The sequence below is a fragment of the Melospiza melodia genome, chromosome W, assembly GCF_035770615.1.
Source record: "Melospiza melodia melodia isolate bMelMel2 chromosome W, bMelMel2.pri, whole genome shotgun sequence".
NCBI classification, from domain to species: Eukaryota; Metazoa; Chordata; class Aves; order Passeriformes; family Passerellidae; genus Melospiza; species Melospiza melodia.
This window is the reverse complement of record NC_086225.1, coordinates 19,645,006-19,668,424: the sequence shown is the minus strand read 5'-3', so window position 1 is coordinate 19,668,424 and position 23,419 is coordinate 19,645,006. Positions and strand designations below refer to the sequence as shown.

Here is a 23,419-nt window from a genome sequence, read left to right as displayed (position 1 = left end):
ATGAAATTGTTGATTTGGAGGCAGGTCTGATTTGAAATATTTTGTGAATTTCTTCATACCTTGTTGCCATACTGATCTTTAGTATGACTTAAGTGATATGGTCACTCTTCAACGAAGTGTGTTGCTGACCACAAAACAGGCACTTCTGAAAATAGTGAGTTGAATTATGTTTCAGGCACCAAGTTACAAAAACCCAAACTCAACACAACCAAAACAAAAGAAATCCCACCCTAAAAACCTCAGGAGAAACAGCTTTTAAGATAATTAAATTTGAAACTTTTTTCTATTTAATCCTTGATTTTGTTGATGAAGCCTTGGCCGAAAGAGTTTTGATTGCCTCATTTGGAGAGTGGGAACTCCAGCCACTTTCATCCACTATGAGTCAATAAGCTGTAGCTGGGGTGAACGATTTAAGTTAAACTGCACATCCTTTCAGAATTATTTTTCCATTCTCTTTGCTTCTACATTAATCTTTGTCTTGAATTTGACTTTTTTCTGAGCCTCTTCTGTTTCTAGCATGTTTTCCAATTATAAGTGATTTTCATTCATTACAAAGAATATTGTTGGTCCTGACAAAATAAACCAAAAATAGCTTTTTGTTATTCCTCAAGAACAGATTTCAGAATCCCATAAGCTATTTTCTCTCCCTCTTACCTTATTCACTTTGGTGACCAAAAATGCATATGGTAATCATATTGAATTAAAAGCACATTTATCACTGCATATGATAGTTTTGTTTCTTGTTAGCCTTGATTTTAAAAAAACATCACCAAAAAACATTGCTACTTTGAAAAAATTCCCTGCCCTTGACAGGTAAATGTTATGAAAGGAAAGTTGCCTAATGTTAAATTTATCGTCACTTGGTCAGTTATATCAAAAAGTTAGTCTTATTCAATCAACCATTTTGTAATGTAAGCTCTCACTTGACTTTTGTAAAATTCTCTAGATATTTTGTCTTGCCAAATTTAAAGTCCTGTGTTTTATTATTTTTTATTTGAAACTGAATCCTTTTAAGATTGTAAATATAATGTCATCAGATATGGAGATGTTGATGCGTTAATGTAAAAGATAATACACAAATAAGTGATAATTTCATAAATGCGTTTTTCTGTGTATGCAAAGGTTAAAATGTCTCTGTAATTTCAGACTATGTTCATTAACTGAAGTTTAATGATTCATATAATGAATGTATCGCTATAAACTATAAGCTGCACGTAGGAGATGTTATTAATCCTTAAATTATTGTACTTTGTACTTTTAGAGAGGGTTTTCACAGTATGCAGACTTCTAATCTGTGTTGTTTTTCTCTACTTCTGCAGATGGACCTCCAGTTATAGCTCACTATGATATATCAGACACAAACTCAGATCCAGAAGTGGTAAATGTGGACAATCTGTTGGCAGCTGCAGTAGTTCAAGAGCACAATAATTCTTTAGGAAATCAGGACTCAGGATCTACCTGGAGAACCAGAGGGCCGCTAGATGAACTGAGTGCTGATACAGGTTTGGTTAAATTCTCTTCCTCTGACATTTGTTCCAACATCTCAGTAGGTATCTCTCTTTCTTTGTTTCAGTAATTTTATAGTTTATACAACTTTAAAGCTCCCTAAGTGGATTTTGCAAAAAAAACCCCAGTACTGGTGCTTATTAAAAAGGTCTGACATTTATTCCAAAATATAACTCATAAAAATTGACAGAGATTCCTGCAATGTATTTTTGACACTAATTTTCTTATTTATTTTTTCTCCTTTGTTTCCTTCTAATTACTGTTTGGAACTTAGGTCTGGGGTTTTGGTGTTGTTTTTGGATTTTTTTTAATGAAAATGAGCTAAGCTTGTTACTGAATGATTGATTATGATGACCCATGCCACCAGCTGTTAAACTTGTCTGCTGAAGAAGAGGTTGGAGCCTAGGTTCTAAGGCAGAGTTAGTTTATTTCAGCTCAAGCTGGGTGCCTCCAGAGATGGACCCTGAACAAAGAGATTAGTGGACCTTTATACCCTTACAGTCTGTGCACCCGATCTTCACACACCCTGCACACATCTCTTGGTCCAATGGTGATTTATAGTCTGGGGTCTTCTAACACATCATTGGATTCTTTCCCCATGTCCACATGGGCAGACCATTAACTGCTCTTACCTTCCAGCTTGGGTCAGCCTTGGGGGCTTCCAGGGTCTCAACCCTTATCTGAACATATTCAGCCTTTCTGTTTTCTCCTCTGTTTAGCCACCCATGCTAACAGAGTTCATTTAAAGTTCACTGTTCCTAAGCTTTATGCAGGGTCCACTCATGCCAAGCTGTAAGCAAGTTGCAATTAAACTTAAACCTATACAATTAATTTCTGATATTTCATATTTAAATGTAAACTTAATTTGATCCCCAACAGGTGACAATCTAAGTATTGGAATTGTCTGTATCTTTTTTCTTTCTCTCTTCATTTCTTTAAAATACAAGCAGTAAATCTTCCCATATACCTTCTGCACCTTAGAAAATCGGACTGACCAGCATCAGATAAACATGAAGGGTAAAAAGGTGCTGGTAAGTGAGCTTAGCATTTTATTGGGTTTGCATAGCCTGGTTTAGGTAGTGAGGGGGCTACAGGGATGACTTATGTGAGAAGCTGCTAGAAGCTTTCTCATTGTTTGGCAGTCAATCCCTGGCATCTCCAAAGATGGATGTGCTGCTGTCAAGACTGGGTCAACTAGAAATGGTGGTAGCACCTCTGTGATAACATGTTTAAGAAGAAAAAAAAAAGTTATTGTGCAGTGGTAATTGGGGCCAGAGAAGAGCGAAGTGAGAATACATGAGAGGAGCAACTATGCAGACACCAAGGTCAGAGGAAAAGGAAGGAGAGCAGCTGCTCTAGGCACCGGAGCTGAGACTGCCCTGCAGCCTGTGGCAAAGACCATGGTGAAGTAGCTGTCACCCTGCAGCCCATGGAGGAGACCCACGCCAGAGCAGGTGGATGCCTGAGAGGAGGTTGGGACCCCATGGGAGGCCCGTGGAGAGAGGAGACCCCTCTGGAGCAGTCTGTTCTTGATGGACTCCACCCTGTGGAAGAGTGATCCATGCTGCAGCAGTTTGAGGAGTACTGTTGTCCGTGGGATGGACTCATTGTTGCAGCCTGAATTGCTGCTAGTAAAGTCCAGGGTAAAGAAACAAAAAGGGCCTTTGCATAATATCCATAGATGTTTAATTCAGGCGCGCCGTGAGATGTTCAGGTCCCAGGCGCACCCACACCCCGAGGGTCCAGCTCTCCCCCCCAGGGGCCTCCCGGGCTGACCTTGGTCTCCGGGCAGTATCAAGATGAAGGCCAATCAGGGAAATGGGAGGGAGTGGCTCAGGAACACCTATGTTCAGACATAGGAACAGGGGAAGGAGCCAATGGGGTATAACTTAGGAGAAGCCCCCTCAGGGCTTCCACAGCTCCCTGTTTTTTTATATTATTAAGAAAGCTTCTCTGAAGGATTAACTGAATCAACACAAAATGACAAAAACAATCAAAAGCGCCCATAAGACAATTTTCAAAATGCAAACAATTCTGAGTCCCCAATGTCCAAAAAGATTTTCTGGAATGTCTTAGAGCTGGCAGGAAGGATGCGGAGTTTTCTTAGCATGGTTTATCAGGAAACTGAGTCAGGAGAAAGTTTTTTCAGCAGGGGCTGTTTCTCTGTCTCCTGTGGTAAAGTGGTTGGCTGCGATAGACTCTGCACAAGGTAGCATAGGTGGTGGTGTGCCTGTTGGAAACTCCAAATAGAAATCATTACTTTAGGAAAAAGATGGTTACTTTAGGGAAACATTCCTTTCTTTCCCTCCTAATCACGCTCCCTCTGGTATTATGAAGGAATTGTGGGGAAAGGGATTAGTGGAGGGAGACCATGGGAGAGGGAAAAGGGTGGCAGGAATTTGTGGGAACATAAAAAAGGGGTAATAGGACAATGGAAAGGAAAAGGACAAAGTGGGAGGGGGGCAGGAAGGCCATAGGAATTGGGGAAGGGTATTAGAAGAAGTGGGACTTATTGGACTGGAAGGTTCTTTCATTATTGGCATGGGCCTTTGGATGCAGGACAGCTTGCCAGTGTTCTGTGCTCTTCTTGCTTTTAGACTATTGCTGGTGCTTGATGGTTGTTAGTTTTGGGTTCTATTTCTTTGGTAGGTGTGTGGAGGTCTTCTATGATGTGGATAATATTTTGCAGGTTTGTAGTCTGGTGCATGTTTACTGCCTTGCACTGGAACTCCACCAAGTCCTGTCACATTGGCTGCTTGGGGGTCTTTTCTTCCTTGTATTATATTAAATTCCACAATTTCTCCATCTCCTAGACTGTGGAGGTATTTCTTGGGATTATTCTTTTTTATAGCAGTCTGATGAACCAACACATCTTCTTAGTTATCATTCCGGGTTATGAAACCGTATTTGTTTTTTACATTGAACCATTTTACTGTCCCCAAAATGTTCATGGCAAGGATTTTTTTACCTTTGCCAGTGGGTTTGTGTTGGTGTTTCTGGACATGTTGCTGGTGCTGGTGCGCTGCCATGCAAAGTTTGTTCCGCTCCCAGTGCTGGTGGCCGCACTCAGGCTTGGCCCCCTCTCGGAGGTCTGTCTCACCTGGTGCTTGCGGGCACTGCCAGTGCGGGGCTCTCAGAGCAGTGACGGTGAGCAGGGGGCTGTGGGTTTGCTGCCAGGGCTGTGCGAGGGGATACGGATCTTGCCACCCCCACCACATCTTTCGGTGCTATAGCAACTGAGGTAAACACGTCCCTAGGAGGAGGTGTGGGGACCAGACAGCGGAACGGGAGACCCTGCGGCCCCTGCCATGCGGTCTCCACCATCTTGGGCAGCAGGAGTACAGATAGGAGAACCTGGGAGAGTCTTTCCTTGTGACAAGGGAGGGGGTGCAGGGGCACGAAGAGGGGAACATGGAGGAGGGGTTTTCAGCTGATGTTCATCCTCAAGATTCAGAACGCATTTCATCATCATACTAAATAAAGGATGGAATTCTGTGTTAGTTTTTAACCTTTCCCAAAGTACTTCCAATAATTCATCGGTTAGGACTAAGTTCCGTGAAATATAAGGAAAATGCTTAAATAACCACTGTACAAAATACTTCAACTCCTCCTCTGAAAAGCAAAAATTTTCTTGAAGAAAAGACTTTTTAAAGTAAACTTCTTGTTGTGTGTGGGTGAGTGTTGTCTCCATCTTAGCCCAGTCTCTTTCCAACACCCGAGAGTACCAGGAGGAAGGAACCAAAATTTCAAACTCACCACACTGGAGTAAGAAAATTCTCAGGGTGGTCTAGTGCACATGTTTTCCAGGAGAAGAGGTCTCAGACTAATCCAGAGGCCCCACGTTGGGCGCAATTGTTGCAGCCTGAATTGCTGCTAGTAAAGTCCAGGGTAAAGAAACAAAAAGGGCCTTTGCATAATATCCATAGCTGTTTAATTCAGCCGTGCCATGAGATGTTCAGGTCCCAGGCACACCCACACCCCGAGGGTCCAGCTCTCCCCCCCCCAGGGGACTCCCGGGCTGACCTTGGTCTCCGGGCAGTATCAAGGTGAAGGCCAATCAGGGAAATGGGAGGGAGTGGCTCAGGAACACCTATGTTCAGACACAGGAACAGGGGAAGGAGCCAATGGGGTATAACTTAGGAGATGCCCCTTCAGGGCTTCCACACTCATGTTGCAGCAGTTCACAAAGAGCTGTTGCTCGTGAGATGGAGCCATGTCAGAGAAGTTCGCAGAAAGCTGTCTCCTGTGGGAAGGACCCTACAGTGGAGCAGGGAAACAACTCCTCTCCCTGAGCAGCGGGAGAAGCCACGAGTGATGAAATGACCATAATCCCCATTCCCTGTCTCCCTGCATCACTGGGGTAGGAGGTAGAGCCAGGAAGGAGGGAGGGGTGATGTCACTGTTGAGCAAGAAATGACACAGATTCACAAGAAGGCTGGTTGGCACAACAGCTTTAATACGAAAAGATCTCTTCTTTTATAGACAGCTTTGACACATTCTACTTGATTGGCTAATTAACAAAAACATCTTTCTCACAGTCATTGAGAAGACCAGAAAAACAGAGTAGGAAAACACAACCTGCAGGTTGTTTATACTAACAAGTTATCATTGTTTCTCTACAACTCCCTAAAAAGTCTCACAAGTCCACTGTGAGAAAACGAATTTAGTTTTCTCACTCTCTGACCAGGCTGTCACATCCACAGGGTGAGGGGAAGGTGTTTTTAAGGTTTTATTTTACTTCTCATTATCCTGCTCTGATTTTGTTAGTAATAAATTCAATTAATATCTCCAATTCTAACCTGTTTTGCCTGTGACAGTATTTGGCGAATGATCTCTCCTGGTCCATAGCTCAATATATGAACCCTTTGTTATATTTTCTCTCCCCTGTCCAGTTGTGACAGGGAGTGATAGAGAGCAGTGATTCGCAGAAAGACTCCACAACTCATAAAGTTGTACATTAAGTATGTATTTATTTGGCACTGGCCGCATGGGGGATAGTTCCTCCAAAAGCACTTGTGCCTCCCAAGAAACCTAACCCTCTTTTTATTTTATAAAATACCCTCTTTTTATTTTATAAAATACTACATATGCATTAATTTTCGCAATAGTTTCAAGCATATTAATTTCCTAGCCCCACCTAGCCCTGCTTTGTATTTTAATTAGCTTATCAGTCCTTCTGCGCTTATGCAGTGGTCGCAGGAGGAAGGGCAAACGAGTCTTCATCAATGTGAACTTTTCCCCTTTTCTTCCTGGTGCATGCTCTTTAGTATCTTGGCTGTAGCCCTAACTATAGTGCTGGTCTAAGCTGGTTTAGAGTCCGAGGAGCCTCTCTTATCTCCAACAGCTTGCAGGCTCTCCCATTCCTTCTACCTTGTTTTGGGTAAGGAGCTCTTCTTATCAGGATCCCTCCATTCCTTCCTGTCCCATATTCACAGGCCTTGCAAGCAAGTTAAGCAACATAAATCATCTAAAACAGCTATCCTGAATCCTAAATTAAGTTCTAACCCCCATGTCTCAGCAGCTTTGGTGGGTGCTTGGAATCCAGCCAGCATCAACCCACTCTTCCATAGGGTGCAGTCCTTCAAGGACAGACTGCTCCAGTGGGGGTTCCTTTCTCCACAGGCCTCCCACAGGGTCACAGCCTCCTCTCAGGCATACACCTGCTTCAGGGTGGGTCTCCTCCATAGGCTGCAGGTTTATCTCTGCATCCCCCATGGACCTCCATGGGTTGCTTCACCATGGTCTTCACCACAGGCTGCAAGGCAATCTCAGCTCTGGTGCCTGAAGCACCTCCTCTCCCTCCTTCTTCACTGACCTTGGTATCTGCATAGTTGTTCTTCTCACATATTCATGTATTCTCACTCCGCTCTTCTCTGGCCACAATTACAACTGTGCAATAACTTTTTTTTTTCTTTCTTCTTAAATATGTTATCACAGAGGGGTTACCACCATTGCTAATTGGCCCTGTGAAAAACACGTTCACTCTTCTGTGAAAATTAAAGAAGTTTTATAAAGGACAATAGCAGACAAGGACCATAGAGCAAAGGTTATTACAGCCAGGTGCATCTTGGAACTCAGCTAAGACTTTTGGGGATACCCCTTAAATACCTTTCCAATTACATCAGCCCTTTGCATATTCCTAGACCCTTATGCATATCCATAATTGTTTACACATTACAGGAAATGTTTTACATGGCCCCTCCTCAGGTCTGCCTTTTTAGAGCATGCGTGTTTCTTGGCTGTGGTTTAGGCTCCTTCTCCTTATCACTTCCAGTTTGGGCCTTGGTCCATGCTTTCTTCAGACAGTGAATGCTGATAATTGGCATATCTGTAGCAGGTGTCCTCATCCTATGTTCATTGGATGCTATCCCATCCAACCAGGCATTTTACACGAGCATAGCTATTTCACTACTATGTCTAAGATTAATTAACAGCAGAAATAAAAACTATATATTTATAACAAAGTTACTTTAATATCACACATATAAAATCCATTTTAATATTTGCAAAAAGCCAATATTATAATATGTATCTATAACAGCCCAGCCTTGACCAGAGGCACATCTGTCTTTGGAGCCACCAGGGATTGGGTCTCCCAGACATGGAGGAAGCTTCCAGCAGCTCCTCACAGAAGCCACCCCTGTAGGCCTCAGCTACCAAAGCTTGGTCACGCAAGCCCAATACATTCCACCCTTTGCCTGTGTGAATCACATATTTAAAAATTATCATTAAAATTTGGCCAGCTAGCTCAGTCGGTAGATGATAAGACTCTTAGGATCATGGATTTGGGCTCCACATTAAGTGCCAAAAAGGACTGTACAGGGTTGACCTTGACTGGACACCAGCTCCCCACCAAGCCACTATCACTCCCCTTCCCAGTGAGGCAGGGGATAGAAAATAAGATGGAAAACAGCTCGTAGATTGAGGTAAGGCAGTTTACTAAAGAAAAAAAAATTGCCCTCCCATAAGCAAAGGGGAAAAAAAATTATTCTCCACTTCCCATTGGCAAGCATTGTTCAGCCACTTCCCAGGAAGAAGGGCTTCAGCATGCATAGCAGTGGCTCTGGAATGCAAACATTGTAAATAACAAATGCCCCCCCTGTCCTTTCTCCCTTCCTTAGCTTTTATATCTAAGCTGATATCATATGGTACGGAATACCCCATTTGGTCAATTTAGGTCAGCTGGCCTAGTTATGTCCCCTCCCAGGGTCTTGCCCACTCCTGGCCCCTTGATGGACGGGGGGGGTAATGTTGAGAGACAGCACTGATGCTGTGACAGCCCTGCTCAGCAGTAGCCAAAACACTGGTGTGTTATCACTACCTTTCCAGCTGCCAATAGAAAGCACAGCACTGTGAGGTCTGCTGTGGGAAAATGAACTCTATCTCAACCAGACCAAATACATCTTGGTATACTTCTAAGTGCATGTTTTTCAGTACTGGCCTTTTCTTACAGTCTCTAGGATTGCACATTTGGAAAGCAAAATTTTCAAATCTTTCATCTTGTTTACAAATTTCATCTTCAGCCAGTATCTAGTTTAACAGACATTAAAGGATGGGCACCCATGGGAGAATAACAACATAAACTTTATCTAAGTGAAAAATCTTATTATGACTGTATGGTCCGGCATTCCCATCATCTGTCATTTTGGTCCAGATATAAGTCTTGTGCCTTTAAGAGTGAAAGAGGAGGAGAAGTGCTGGAATGCTTTTTCTTCACTTCCTCCCCTGGATTCCTTTCTCTTGGCATGTGTTTCTTGTGGGTTTAAGAAAGTGAGCCCAGCTAGCTCAGTCAGTAGAGCATGAGACTCTTAATGTCAGGATCGTGGGCTCAAGAAAGTGGAAAGGAGCAAGTCAAAGCTCCCATGGCAGTCAGTAGCAGGATCATACCTTTTAGCCACTGCAGCATAGCCTGGCTAACTCAAAGACACGTGGGCTTCCCTTTTCTTAATTCATAAAGCAGTTGGGGGAGGGGCTGCTGGAATCTGCCTTTTCAGAGGAGACACCTTTTGGACGTTTCTTCCCAAATTTATTTCAAACCAGGACAATAGGCAAATATTTTAGACTGTTTTGCAAGCCTTTATGTTGTAGGACAGAGAAAACACATTGGACATCATCCTAATATTCATGAAAAGAAATTAACAGCATAGGCATGTTACTAGGCATGAAATTAATATGGCTAGAGGCTGTAAATTTATCTGTATGTTATAATCTTGATTGACACTCAGCTACGTTTACAGTATTTACTCTGCTAAGCATGGTTTCTCTACTGCTATTTAGTTTTTATGTCTGAACTTAAAGCTATGGTAAGATATGGACGCTCTTTTGGAGCTCCCCTTTATATACCTGGGGATTAATTTGGGGGCTATTTAAGACTCAGCTTGCTTTAATCCTTTGCCAGGCATTACCCTGTCAAGCAAAAGGTGCAGAATGGTGATATGTAATCAAAACATTAATACAACATAATAAAGTGGGTTGATATCCACACCAGTTTGTGTGAATCAATGGCCAAGGATTATGTTGCTCTTCTGCTGCATGTATTACCAGAAATTTGGAAAAAAAGCCCCAACTCCTTAACACCAATGTAGCATTAAGAAGCAGGCATTCTTTATTTGGCCGGATGCACAAGGGGATATGTCCTCCAAAAATCATGCATACTGAATACAGGAAAGTTTCTGTATTTTACATACATATTCATTGATTGTCCTAGAATAAACATACATATGATAATCATTTCCCCAAAACTGTTAACATATTTTCTCTCCCCTTTACGCATGCATTCTTAGTGGTCAGGGACCCCAGCATTACAGCTGACTTGGTAAAGCTGGCAGAACACTGGAGCTGGTGAACTTCCAGTTCTTCTTTTGCAATGGGCATTGTGCAATTCCATAGGCCAGTGGTTTTTGAAGAATAAACATTGTGTTATCTCACCAGGTGTAGACAATTTATCATCTGGTATCATCCCTCCCCTTTGAGACTTGTGAAGCTTGTCTTCCCTTCAAGCCTTCATAAGCCTCACTTTGCTTTTTCACTAATATCATATAAGTTCCTCATGTTGCATTAGCAATCATGTTTTTTATGCAGCTTGAGGCAAGTAACATAATAACAATTATTACTATGATCACAATTATACTTTGCAAATGTGAGGCCGGCCAACCAACCAGTTAGAGAAAATTCAAATCCTTGAAATATTTTATTTAACCAGCTGCTTTCTAATCCTGTCCTTAATTCTCTGCTAGATGCAGCAACTGATTTTATCCTCTCTACCTGATCATTCAATTTAGCAGTCACATTCAGAATGTGCACACAAGTATTGTTTAAATTCAAGTATCTACATACTCCATGTTCATGCAACAGCAATAAGTCTGAAGCCAATCTGTTTTGTAAGGCCATTTTAGTCATGGCTTGCAATTGTTCATCTATTTCAGTAAACCCTCACTGAGTTGCATTTGCTAAAATTTCCATTTGCAGAGTCAAATTGTGTATAGCTAGTCTGTTCCTAAAGGTAGATATTTGAGGAGTAAAGATGGATTCTTATATCCATCCCACTATTGTTCCCTTTATCTTTCCCATATGTGTTACCAGATTTTTGTCAAATTCCTGACTAAAGCTCCCCATAGAACTGGATTTTCTGCAGAGGTTGGTGTTAGCAAACAAGCTGTTATAGAAGTTAAATTTTGTAATCTGCCAAAATCTTGCACTAACTTGAAGACCACATTCCCCTTCCCAGAAGATAAGAATGTAGTTTCTATTATTATTATAGGTATGCAATTATTTATCATCTTCATCTAGATCCAATAAATAGTATCCTCTTAGAAGATCATATTCTTTACCTAAAACAACAGAATTTATATATTAAAAAACCTACACAGTGTTAGTCAGTCTTGTTTCTGCTGTGTTTGATGTGTGGTTGCTGGTTTTACCTGCATGTGATGAACCCAGTGTTTGATTCCTTCTACCTTGAGTTCAGTGTAGGTTACCAGGAAGACTTGATATGGTCCCTTCCACTTCTCCTGGACTGATCCAAAGTTCCAGGTTCTGATGCACACCATATCTTCTGGTTGGAAAGGATGTACATGCAAGTGCAACCCCACTTATCTGTTGATAACGATGTACCTTTTAAGACTTGAAAGAGTTAGTCCCAATGCTATTAAATATTAATTTTAGAAAAACTTTTGACACTTCCCTTGCCTTGTTGGTGTGACATGGAAAAGTTTCTGGCCATCTAGAAAAAGTACCAAAATACTAAAATGTACTAACTCCCATTCTTCCTGGGCAGTTCTTCAAAATTAATTTGCCAAGAATCACCTGGTGAATTCCCCTGTTTTACTAGCCCTGGAGGTGGCCTTCTTCCTTCCTTGAGATTATTAGGCAAAACAAATCACATATTTTGCAACAACTGATCTATGAATTTCTGTCATCTTTGTGCTTACTATATGCCTTTGTAAACTAGTTACCATGTTGTCTATTTCCTAATGTGTTTTAGTTTTATTATCTTATACATTAATTGTGGAGGTGCAATTATCTGCCTGCATGAGATTACCAATCACCTTCTAATGATGGGGCTGCCTGTCCTGATTACTATAATTTGGTTTTTGTTCCAGGACATTCAACTTTTGCTAGGTATTAGTGCAAGGATACCTTTTTCAGCAATGTCTTTAGCATTTTTATCAGTTAATTGAGTCCCTATATTAACTGGAGAGTCTCCAAACTGATGAGCTTTACAAGGGCACCATGGCCACTTCTTTTGACTTTTACTTTTGCACACTGTAGTAGTTGACTAACTTCTTCTTTGTACTTAATAGGAGACATCTGTGCCAATAACAATCCTCTTCCATATGGTTTCATGGGAGTGTATTATTTCAAAAATATATTTTAAATCAGTCCATATGTTTACTCTTTTTCCTTCAGTGATTTCTAGCACTCACTGTAAAGTCATTAATTCTGCTTTTTGTGCTGAAGTGTTAAAAGGTAAAGCCTGGGCTTCTATTACCTGGGTCAAGGTTCCCACTACATACCCAGCTACCCATGTTCCATTTCATACCGTGCTGTTCCTACCAGTGTGCACATCCAGTTCTGGCTCCCAGATGGAATCACTATTGAGATCCAGTATGCCAGAACATACTTGTTCAATAGTTACCATGAAGTCATGGCACAAAAGTATCTGGGCTTCTTCTGAAGCTTGGAGAAACATGGCTGGATTCAAAGCAGTGGTTACCTGAAGTTCAACATTGTCCTGCTCCAGTAGGGCAACTTGGTATTTCAGCATTCTGCTGGCGATATCCAATGTCCTCCTTTTTGTTCCAAACCAGCTATTATTATGTGGGGCACATATCAGCTTTTGTGTGATCTGTGGAAGCAAACAAACTCCACAACTTTTGTGAAAGTTGTAAAGCCAGTATGTTTATTACAGCACCGGACGCATGTGGGAATTGCTGGATGCATGTGGGAATTGTTCCCCTTAAATTGACATGAGTACCTCTGGGAACTCCAGATCCTTTTTTATCTTTCTCTCAAATACATATGCATGCAATTTCACAATAGGTTCATACACATTCATTCTACTGATTTCATGTGACATTTGACACTAATTTTTCTTTATCAGAAAGAACTCCTGGGTCATCCTGCCCTGTTTCCCCACAGCAGCCTCTCCGTCTGTTTCAGAGTTCAAGCCCCCCCCCTTATCTCTGTCCTTCGGCTGAAGCAGTTTCTTAGAGCATAGACTTTTTGCGAGAACAGGCAGTCAGACTAAACATCTACGTTTGCAAGCTACAGACTTAATTCAAAGATGTACATTTCACCTAAATCGAAATGAATTTCTGCTCCGGAAAATTTCCACTCTGTCTCGTGCTTCTCTGCAGCTACCACTTCTCTCAAGCATCTGGGTCATGCTTTACTCACATTATTCAATTGTTTGTACAGGCTTCTTCTGTGACCCCAAATGCTCTGCCTGTACCCCTAGTGCCAGGTGGATCCTTTCACACACAGATAACTAAAGTGATTTGGTTGTGTAGGAATCCCAATGCAAGGGTTGGCATTAAGGCTTTTGTAGGACTTGAAAGGCCCTCTGACTCTCAGGAGTCCATACCAAGTAATTTTTCATTGGAGGACTGATGAGGCGAAGGGAGACGACCCATCCTTTGATCAGCATCGAACTCCAATTTATTGATCCAACATGCACATTTTATAACCATGTTAATTAAGTTCATACATATTGCAAAACCCGAGCTCATCATTGGCTACAGATTACACACCAACCCCTCCTTTTGTTTTCAATACCTGTGGTTTGTTATTGAGACCAAGACTTGTTTTTCTCATCCTGTTATGAACAGTTCTCAAGGCCTCCATGTTTGTCACTTTGCTTTCCCATACTATCCAAGGACAAGGTATTTACTTGTTATTAAAAAACAAGCCTGAGAATTCTGCTGTTTACAGAAACGTGCCTGAGAATTTTGTTGTTTACAGGAACAGGCTTGAGAATTTGCTGCTTACAGCTGCCTTTTACTTTTCAATCAGCTGTATATGATTATGGCATGTCTGAACAAAACTCTATAAGCCATGTCTGAGCAAAATTCTCCAACAAATTCCCCCTTTTTCTTTTTTGCACAAGGAGGTTAGTCTGCCAGGGTTTCTCTATCATTCTACTGACCAAATCTTGAATACAATTAAAAACACAAGGTAAAATTAGCAAAAGCATTTAAAAGCACGCCCAGTATCTCTATAAGGTTCCCCAGCCACAGTCCGAGCGATTGCTTTTACCCCAAAGGGTTAAAACCACCCCCAACTGAGCCATAATGTCCTGCCTTATCAGGCATTGCAGGGTAGGTGGTAATTGGACTAAGAAAAGAAGGCTGTTAGCTGTTTTCATTCATGCGAACCCGGAGAGGAGGTGAACAGCTAGGGCTAATAATGCTGGAATCGACCTCAGTGTCCAACAAGCCTGAAAATGATCCTTTCTGTCCTTGAAATTGCACTTCCACCCTTTTTCTTGGGTCTCTCAGAAAGATTCAAAGTCAGTAAGGTAAGTCCTCTGGTGGATTCAAAACCATTTCCCCCCTCTCTTGTCCTTTTACAGTCTGTAATCCCTTAGTCATTTGGCTCAAGTGGCACCAGCTGAGCAATTCTCAGTCCTTTGTTGATTTGGAGTGGTGGGAAAGGGGTATGCACTTAAACTTAAAGCACTTAAAATATTTAAACTTAACAGAACTTAACATCACTTAAACTTAACAGAAATTAAACTCAACAGAACTTAACTTAGCAGAACTTAAGTTTAACAGACCTTAACTTTAAAAAAACTTAACCTTAATAGAACTTAACAGATTTTCAAATCAACAGAACTTACATGTAAAATCACTTAAACTTAACTTTAACAGAACTTAACTGACTTTAAATTCTACATAACTTAAACCTAATATAATTTAAACTTAACAGAATCTAACTTCACTTAAACTTAATAACACTTAAACTTAACAGAAATTAAACTGAACAGCACTTAAACCTAACAGGAGACAAACTTAACAAAACTTAACCTTAACAGTATTTAACATTTAATGGCACCTAATAGACAATTTAACTTAAACTACTTAGCAACGGATAAAACTTACTATAGAAATAGAATATAGCATTTACTATAACTTACTTATTACATCTTACTTATACAATCACTTTAACACATCTTTAAATTTTTCAAAATACAATTTCAGAGTTTGATGTTCCACCGACTGAGTTATTTGGGCTTCTGATGTTTAAAGTCTATGTTAATACAGGTGATTTTGACAGCATAACGGATGCTAAGCCAAATCGGCCGAAATTTGACCCACGCATTCACTACGCTGATTTCTCTTTCACAGTCTCTGCCAGGAAGAACAAAAGGTCTTTTTAACTTAGGTGAGGAACATCTTGGTAGTAATGCTCCTTGGTGTCGCTTGTTTATTATCACTGGTTTCTTAATTGCAGTAGGGATCTTTTCTTTTTGTTGACAAGAGTCACATTTATTACGGCTCTTAGGTCTAAAACTGAAGCTTTTTTCCGGCCACGGGGCGGAGGGAGAAACGCTGGCGCTGGAAAAGCGCTCCGGTCCAGCGCCGCTCGTGTCAGAGCAGGCGATCCCCCTGTGCTGGGCTCCTTGTTTCGTGAGACTCGCCGGCAGGCTGAATCACTGCGTGCGCCGCACCCAGTGCTGCACCCGTGGCGGCGCGGGTCGCTCCCCCTGTGGCGGCTCTGCTCCCCCCGCGGCTGCCTCTGCTACCGCTGCTGCAGCGCAGCATTTCAGGCGGTCGCTCGCCGCGGCTGCTCTCCATGGCGCAGCGCCCATGCCGAGTTCGGAGCGGCACAGCCCCGCAGGCGCCCCGAGCCGCGGCTGCTGCCTTGCGCTCAGAGACATGCTGAAGCAGTGTATTGTGCACTACCTGGCATAGCTTACCTAACTTCTTGGCAGTTTTATCACCCTCTAAAGTAGCCTCCCATAATAAATCACCGAATTTACGCCACTCCGTTAACTCGTGAACCGTATGGGGGTTAATAAAAACTCCCCTACCGTAGCCATAAGTCCAAAGTCCTGGTAAATCCTTTTGCAAATCTATCCCCTTAACCTGCTGTTTTTGTAAAAAGGCAGTAAATAAATCATATGCTGCTTGCCTTTCCATACCTAAAATCGTCAGCGCTGATTGCAGCCTCTTCAAGGTCCGTGCAGCACGTATCAGTCGGGCTCGCCTGTACGACACCCGAGGCACGACGCATCTCAGTCGCGTTTACTGCCGTCCCGGCTGCTCAGGACCTGACCCGTGTCTTCGCTCCTCCGTGGTGTGTTGCCGTATCACGTTGGGGTCACCATTTGACGAGGCAAAGGGAGACGACTCATCCTTTGATCAGCATCAAACTCCAATTTATTGATCAACATGCACATTTTATAACCATGTTAATTAAGTTCATACATATTGCAAAACCCGAGCTCATCATTGGCTACAGATTACACACCAACCCCTCCTTTTGTTTTCAATACCTGTGGTTTGTTATTAAGACCAAGTCTTGTTTTTCTCATCCGTTTATGAACGGTTCTCAAGGCCTCCATGTTTGTCACTTTGCTTTCCCATACTATCCAAGGACAAGGTATTTACTTGTTATTAAAAAACAAGCCTGAGAATTCTGCTGTTTACAGAAACGTGCCTGAGAATTTTGTTGTTTACAGGAACAGGCTTGAGAATTTGCTGCTTACAGCTGCCTTTTACTTTTCAATCAGCTGTATATGATTATGGCATGTCTGAACAAAACTCTATAAGCCATGTCTGAGCAAAATTCTCCAGCAGAGGACCATAGAAAGGTTTTGCCAGTACCCCATAGCTGACAATCCATAAATGACACCATCCAGCCATACCTAAGAAGGCTTGTAGTCCTTGGCTCTGGAATCTGGCAAAAGGCTTTTTTTCAGCTGCTTCCCAAGATTCTTTCTTCCTGCAAGATCTCAAAACCAAGATATATTACTGTTTTTCTGCCTATTTTGTGCCATTTTCTTTGACACCCTGTATCCAGATTGTCCCAAGAAATTTAACAGATTTACAGTGACATCAAGGCACTTCCTTTCAGTCTTGTCAGACTATCATCTACACATTGTAGTAAAGTTCTTTCCAGATTTTCTCTTTCCAGGTTTCCAATTTTTTTTTTTTTTTTTGCTAACTGATTGTCAAATATAGTGAGGCTCTTTTGAAGCCCTGGGGTAGCACAGTCCATGCTATCTGTGCCTTCCACCCAGTGTTTGGATTCTCCCACTCAAGAGCAAACAATTTCTACCTGGGTCAAGAGGTATTGCAACAAAAGGCATCCTTAAGATTGAGCACTGTGAACCATTTGTATTCCCTTTTCAGTGCCGTCAAGAGTGTGTATGGTTTTGCTACTACTAGATAAATATCAGGTACTTTTTATTAATGGCCCTTAAATCTTGTATTAATCTATGTTCCCCATTTTGCTTTTTAACTCATAATATTGGGGTGTTATATTCTGACTCATACCCTTTCAATAAACCATATTCTAAAAATTTTTCCCTAAGCTTTTCCAACCCCTTCCTTGCCTCCCACTTAATAAGATAGTGTTTTTGCTTTACCAGTCTGGCTTCAGGTTTGAGAGTAATTCTCACTGGTGTGGCCACCTTTGATCATCCAGGCACCTTAGTTGCCTATACCAACATGGTTACAGCATTCTTTACCTCCTCTAGGATTTCTTCCAACTCTTTTCATTCCTGTGACATAAAATCTTTGTCCCAACAGCTTTTTATTTGGGTATTTGTATTTGTATTTCCCCATCCCAGAAAGTTATTTGAATAACCAGTTTTCCCAATAAATCTCTCTCCTAACAAGGGGATTGGGCATTTAGGCATATACAAATTGCTGTGGTCCCCCCACTGTTTTCTTAATTTAAATAGTAATAGTTGTAAAAAAGGCCTGTTCTCTTTCCTCCCTGTCACACCCACAGTGCTTACAGGTTTCAAACTAAATTTTCCTCTGCACATATTCAGTACTGAATAAGTTGTTCCTGTATCAATTTAAAAATTTACCTTTTCATTCCCCAGCAATAATGTAACCAGGCACTCAGCTAAAGATGATTCCCCTGGTTCCCTTTCAGGGTAATTCTTCATCTTCACTTAAGGTCTTGAACTTGATGGCTTGAAGAGTTGGGTTTAGTTTTTATGTCTGAATGCCCCTGCCTTGGGGACACTCCCTTTTCCAATGTCCCCTTTCTTTACAAATTGCCAAAATATACTTCAGCCACCAATCATTACAATACAAATTGCCAAATATACTTCAAGCACTAATTATTACAATAACCAAGGTATACTTCAGCCACCAACTATTAAAATATTCAACCAATTGTTTTCGAGTGAGGCCGTCCTGAGTCCTAATTATGGTTTCAAATACTTTAGCAACTCTAACTGGATCTTCCCTATAAACTCCTGCCACTTTTCTCCATGACATTAAATCCACTATTAAAAATTGGTTTTTTACTGTTACTGGACCATGATTCCTGACCACCTCCTGGAAGGGAACCATTAGAACTTTCCCAGCATCTCCCCCAAGGTCTCCTTTTTGCCTTCTGGTGCATCCCACAACCAGACTAAAATCCTCCCATCCCCTAAAAACTTGTCGACATTCCAGTCCACTTTCCCACAACCTCCTCATACATCTAAACATATTCCTGGGTGATTGATCATTTCCCCTCCCATTCTTTGCCGAGGAGCAACCATCAGCTGTAAATCCTCCTCCTCTTCTCACCTGCACTTTAAGCACCTCTGTCCTATTCTACACGCAGAACAATATATCTTCAACTATTTGCCATTCTTTTCCTTTTCAAGGGCTAAAATGAATGGATCTTGTGGGGTTGTCCTGCATTCCTTTTGCCATTCTGGATGATTTCTTAATGTGAAAAAACAAGTCAACATAAAGAACTTCATCCCACTTATTCTCCCTTCTACAAAAGAGCATTAATTGCAATCTGGTATTATACTGTAAGGTTCCATCCTTAGGCCACTTTTCTTATCTTCCAGTATGTAAAGTGGCCATCACTGATTACAAAATTTTATATGTTTTTCTTGTGGAAGGGGATCACTTCCAATTTGTTTCCAATGTTTCAAGATACAGTGCAGTGGAGACACCTGTTAAACTCCTTTCGAGGTTTTGTTTCCCATTACAACCAATTACCATTTAGGAGCTCCTAGAAGGGACTCTAACCCTTCCCTGTTCCCTCCTACCTTAGGTACCTTCAAACCCAACCCTGCAAAGATTTTGCTGGGCCTAACAGGCAGATTAACAGTTAACACCTTTAAAGTAAAGTAAAGAATGCCTTTATCTGACCAGGAGTCTTGCTTTGATTTTCTATGGACTGGGACTTGAACGTTGTCTCCGAGAACCCCTTGATGCTGACTGGAGGTCCTGCGATCCCTTGAATCTGTTGAAATTCAGGAGTATGTTCCACCTGGGTTGCCAAAATTGTTACCAAAAATTCAGTAAAATAAAAAAAAACCTCCTTAACACCAATGTAGCATTAAAAAGCAGGTATTCTTTACTTGGCTAGATGCACAAGATATCTCCTCCAAAAATCATGCTGTAGCAGCAGTGACATTCAGAAGAGGGGAGATGAGAATCTCTGAGATGGTGATCATAAACACATCAAATGGTTTAGGTTGAAAGGGACACTAACGATCATCTCATTCCAACCCTCCTGCTATGGGCAAGGGCCCCTTCCACTAGACCAGGATGCCCAAAGCCCCATCCAACCTGGCCTTGAACACCCATGGATGGGGCAGCCACAGTTTCTTTGGGCAACCTGTTCCAGTGCCTCACCACCTTCGCAGGAAAGAATTTCTTCCTAATATCTAATCTAAACCTGCCCTCTGTCAGTTTGAAGCCACCAGCACATGAATCAAAGCCTCTGAAGGCATCAAAGTCAGTAAAGAAGTCCCAGATAAGAGAGGTTAAGAAATACCTTGTTTTTAGAGCTGAAATCCTCTTGTAAGCTATAGAAAAAAGACCCCTTTTCCTTAAAACACATGAAACTATAAAGAAATAAGTGTTCAAATTGATATCGAGTAAAAGCCTCCATGTTAAAGTAAGCAGATGTTAAAATAGCTGTGATCTCATGAGAAGTTTGAACAAAAAAAGAGAGAAATCCTGTACTTCCAAAAGAAAAAAAAAGGTCTCTGTTCCCAAAAATGAAAATTATTTTAGAAATAGATAATAAGAACTTTTACCTTTAAACAGCTCATCTTTAAAACAATACCCCATAAGTTGACATGGCCCATTGACAAGCAATAAGAAGACTTGTAGAAATGAGAAAAACTTCGCAATAGCAGGGTTCCCCAAGCGGCTGCTATTTGTGACAAAATTAATAGCCACAAGAGAACTGGTTTTCCCTCTTGTAGAGAAGTCTCCATAACCTTAACAAAAGAGACTTCTCTCCCTAAATAAACTGAAAAAGTACTATTTTAGAAGTAATACACTTAAAATCCAAAGTTTAATTTCTTTACATTGTCAATAAGAAAGAAAAAATTATGAGGGGAATGGAAGTGTTCTAAAAAGTTTATTTTAATTCTTACTACTTTTTTTTCCTTTTAATTACTTTTAATAAAATTTTCTTAATACCCTTTTAAAGTTTTAGACCTGCTTTGCCTTTCTCTTAATCCTATCGCACAACAAGAAGTACCTTAGTGATTAGCCAACACTAAAGCCCACCACACTCATTAGTTAAGAAATCTCAAAATTAAAAAAATCTAAAATTAGTAAACCAAAACCACTACGCAAAATTGGTGTTTCTGCCTGGTTCCAAACTAAAGTCGCCACATCTTTTAATAGAAAATACAAACAATTAATAAACACTGTAAAATAGAGAATTTATTAAAAGAAATGAATAGCAAGACATATATTAGATCATAAAAGTAAGTAAAATGATAGTAAAAAAGTTTTATTGTAATTATAGTAAAAGTCTAAGAGTGAAAGTTGAAGTTTTTTTCCCCATCTGTTTAATTTAGTAAGTTTTATTATTCTAAGTAAAAGTTGTGTAAGGAATGTAATTTTGATAGTAGTTCTTTAACATGTGTATTTTGCAGAGGCAAGGGGTAGAGTGTCATGGTTTAGAATGGGAAGAAATTCAGGGAAGTGATGCAAAGCTTTTTGTGCAACTGACACACTGTTGAACCTCTGAGAAGCTAGACACGCCTCTGTAAAACACACATGTTAAAGACAAAAAAAACCCAGGAACTCTCCCTTTACCAGTCGGTGAGGAGGTAGCGGGCCCCTTCCCCCCTCCCCGGGCTGCCTGCTGAACCTCCCACCATCAGGCCCCATTCTGGCCGGGCCAGACCCCAGCAGCTACCCAGCAAAAAGACAGGGGAGGCTGCAGAGCCTTGGCTGGAGCAGGGCTAGCCACAGCTGTAAAGATCATGCCATCAGGCTCTTCCTCCCAGCGTGGCTGAGACCAGAGACCCAGCCCTACAACCCATACAAAAAAACCAAAAACCAACCATGAGGCCCATCCTAACACAACCCAACCACAGCCCCCCACCACAAGTTACCAGCAGGTCAAGTAAGTCTCAAACGTAATGTTAACCCTTTCAGTACTTCAATCAAAATGGCTGTAATCCCATAAAAAGCTTGAACAGAAAAAGAGAGAAGAGTAGTCCTGTACTTCCAAGAGAAAAAAAAAAAACAAACAACAAACTCTGTTCCCAAAAATGAAAATTATTTTAGAAATAAATAATAAGAACTTTTACCTTTAAACAGCTCATCTTTAAAACAATACCCCATAAGTCAACATAGCCCATCAACAAGCTATAAGAAGACTTATAGAAATGAAAAAAACTTCACAGTAGCAGAGTTCCCCAAGCAGCTCCTATTCGTAACAAAATTAAAAACCACAAGAAAACTGTTTCCCTCTTGTAAAAAAGTCTCCATAACCTTAGCAAAAGACACTTCTCTCCCTAAGCGAACTAAAGAAAAACAATTTTAAAAGTAATAAACTGACTAAAAATCTTAGTTTCTTTACATCTTCAATAAGAAAAAAAAGTTATAAGAAGAAAAGTATTCTTAAATGTTTATTTTAATTCTTACTACTTTTTTCCTTTTAGTTACTTGTAATAAAATTTTCTTTATGCTCTTTTAAAGTTTTAAACCTGCTTTACCTTTCTCCTAGTTAGTCTGCTCAAAGAACTGGCAGTCTAACTTGTCAACACTCACTACTCCAGAAACAAAGGAAAAGATGGAATGCTCATTCTCTACTCAGCCTTGTGAAGGCTGACCTAGAACAGAGACTAGGCAGAGCTAAAGAATAAAGTAGGTATTTATTAAGAGATCTCAAATAGATCCACCTGGGGCAGTACAACCCAAAATGGCCACAACAATTGGACAATTGGTCACGAGGTTTGACACTTTCATAAGTTTTGGTCCATTCACATATTGGAGCTAATTGTCCAGTTACAGCTTTAGCCCATGAAGTCCCATCCTTCTTGTTTTCTCTCTTCGGTCCACCATTGTTTATGCTTTTGGGCCTGTGATCTGGATCGACTTTCCTTGGGTCCCCAGCTAGAGAAGGAATTGTTTTGTCTACCTATTCTGTGGAGAGAGTTTACTGTCCCCTAATATGAAGCCTAGACTTACACACTAAAGCAGAATATAATCTGAAAAATATAAAAGCTAAAACCTGAGGCATCAATAGAAGGACCATCCGATTGATGATCAGCATCCTGATCATCATTCGATGGTTGCCTGTTGGCCACATTCTGCTTTTGGTGTCGCAAGTCAGGGCAAACACACCTTGCAGGTTTCCACTGTACCCCAGCATCTGTGGAAACGTATGCATACCCACGATCCCAAGTGATAAGCTCAAACGGGCCCTCACACTTATTATTGGTTAGATCCAATACCCAGACTTTTGCTAGAGGCAGGTGCGTCTCATCTGAAGACTGCAACGAAAGAAAGTGATTTAAAATTACAGAATTGTTTGAATTCTATGGCACTGTAAGGTGATGAATTACATATAGAGCCTTTTCCAATCGACTGTGTCGGGTTTCTCCAGGCACTCCCCCTTTGTGTTTTTCAAGAACACGCTTCAAAGTGCCATGAGCACATTTAACAATAGCTTGACCAGTTGGAGAATGCGGAATACCAAATTCATGCCACATTCCCCATAAATGTAAAAACTTCCACGTCTTCTGTGAGACAGGTGGGGCGATTGTCAGTTTTCACAGAATAAGGTATTCCCAAGACTGCAAAAGCCATCCTCCAATGGGCGAATAACATCGTGACCCTTTTCTCCAGTATGAGCAGATGCCCACATAGCAGAGGAGAAGGTGTCAATAGACACGTGCACATACTTAAGTCTATCAAATTTGGCAATATGAGTGGCATCCATTTGCCAAAGGTGCAAGGCCTTTAGG

General features: G+C 41.1%; 1 protein-coding gene across 2 annotated transcripts in view; it reads left to right on the top strand.

Moving 5' to 3' along the window:
* Positions 1 to 23,419, top strand: part of LOC134431462 (protein ARK2N-like) — a 66,328-nt gene that overhangs the window by 25,753 nt on the left and 17,156 nt on the right. The window contains exon 2 of one of the 2 annotated variants that reach the window (XM_063179475.1): positions 1,320 to 1,502. The exons of the other annotated variant lie outside the window; for it this stretch is intronic. Within the exon in view, the coding sequence (XP_063035545.1) occupies positions 1,320 to 1,502 (183 nt within the window). The remainder of the gene's footprint in view (positions 1 to 1,319; positions 1,503 to 23,419) is intronic. 2 annotated transcript variants of the gene reach the window in all.